At 73.6% G+C, this 576-nt stretch overlaps 1 protein-coding gene across 1 annotated transcript in view; it reads right to left on the reverse strand.

Annotated features, from left to right (window-relative positions):
- Positions 1-576, reverse strand: part of FOLR3 (folate receptor 3 (gamma)) — a 3,068-nt gene continuing 2,492 nt past the window's right edge. The window contains exon 4 of the mRNA XM_010576769.1: positions 1-128. Within this exon, the coding sequence (XP_010575071.1) occupies positions 1-128 (128 nt within the window). The remainder of the gene's footprint in view (positions 129-576) is intronic.

The raw sequence follows: 576 nt of genomic DNA on the forward strand, positions 1-576 counted from the left end.
CTATCCCGGCGTTGTGCCGCCGGTGCCGCGTCCCCAGTGCCGCTCGCCACCCTGGCTTCGTGGTGGGGATCCGGCGGCCACGGCCATGCTGCGCCCACGTGGCCGGGAAACCAAATTCGCAAGAGCCACTGGCCACGGGGAAGGAGGACAGGGCCACCACGGAGGCCGCACGCCCTGCGCCGGCACGGCACACGGCACAGCCCCAGGCCAGGGCAGGCCGGCTCACGGCAGACTCCTGGTTCTCCCTCATTTGCCATGAGGAGCCAGCGGCTGTCGGTGCCCACGGGCTCTCGGGGAGCGGAAAAGCCTCATTTCGAGGTGCCCTCGCCGCCGTGCCGCACCGCCTGCCCCACAACCACATCAAGGTCCCGGCGCCGGTGCAAGCCACCGGCCCCAAGCAGAGCCGGCGGCGCGCCCCGGGATCACCCCGGCACGGTGCTGAGCTGCGCTGCCAACACGCCGAGGTGCCGGCAAGGCCCCCGGGGACGGTGGGGCGGCCGGGATCCGCTGCTCGGTGATGGCTGGGCTGCCGCCCCGGTGCCACCGCACACTCAGCCCCAGGCTGGCACGGCCACC

The sequence above is a fragment of the Haliaeetus leucocephalus genome, unplaced genomic scaffold (genome assembly GCF_000737465.1).
Source record: "Haliaeetus leucocephalus isolate CR32 unplaced genomic scaffold, Haliaeetus_leucocephalus-4.0 Scaffold536, whole genome shotgun sequence".
Taxonomy (NCBI): domain Eukaryota; kingdom Metazoa; phylum Chordata; class Aves; order Accipitriformes; family Accipitridae; genus Haliaeetus; species Haliaeetus leucocephalus.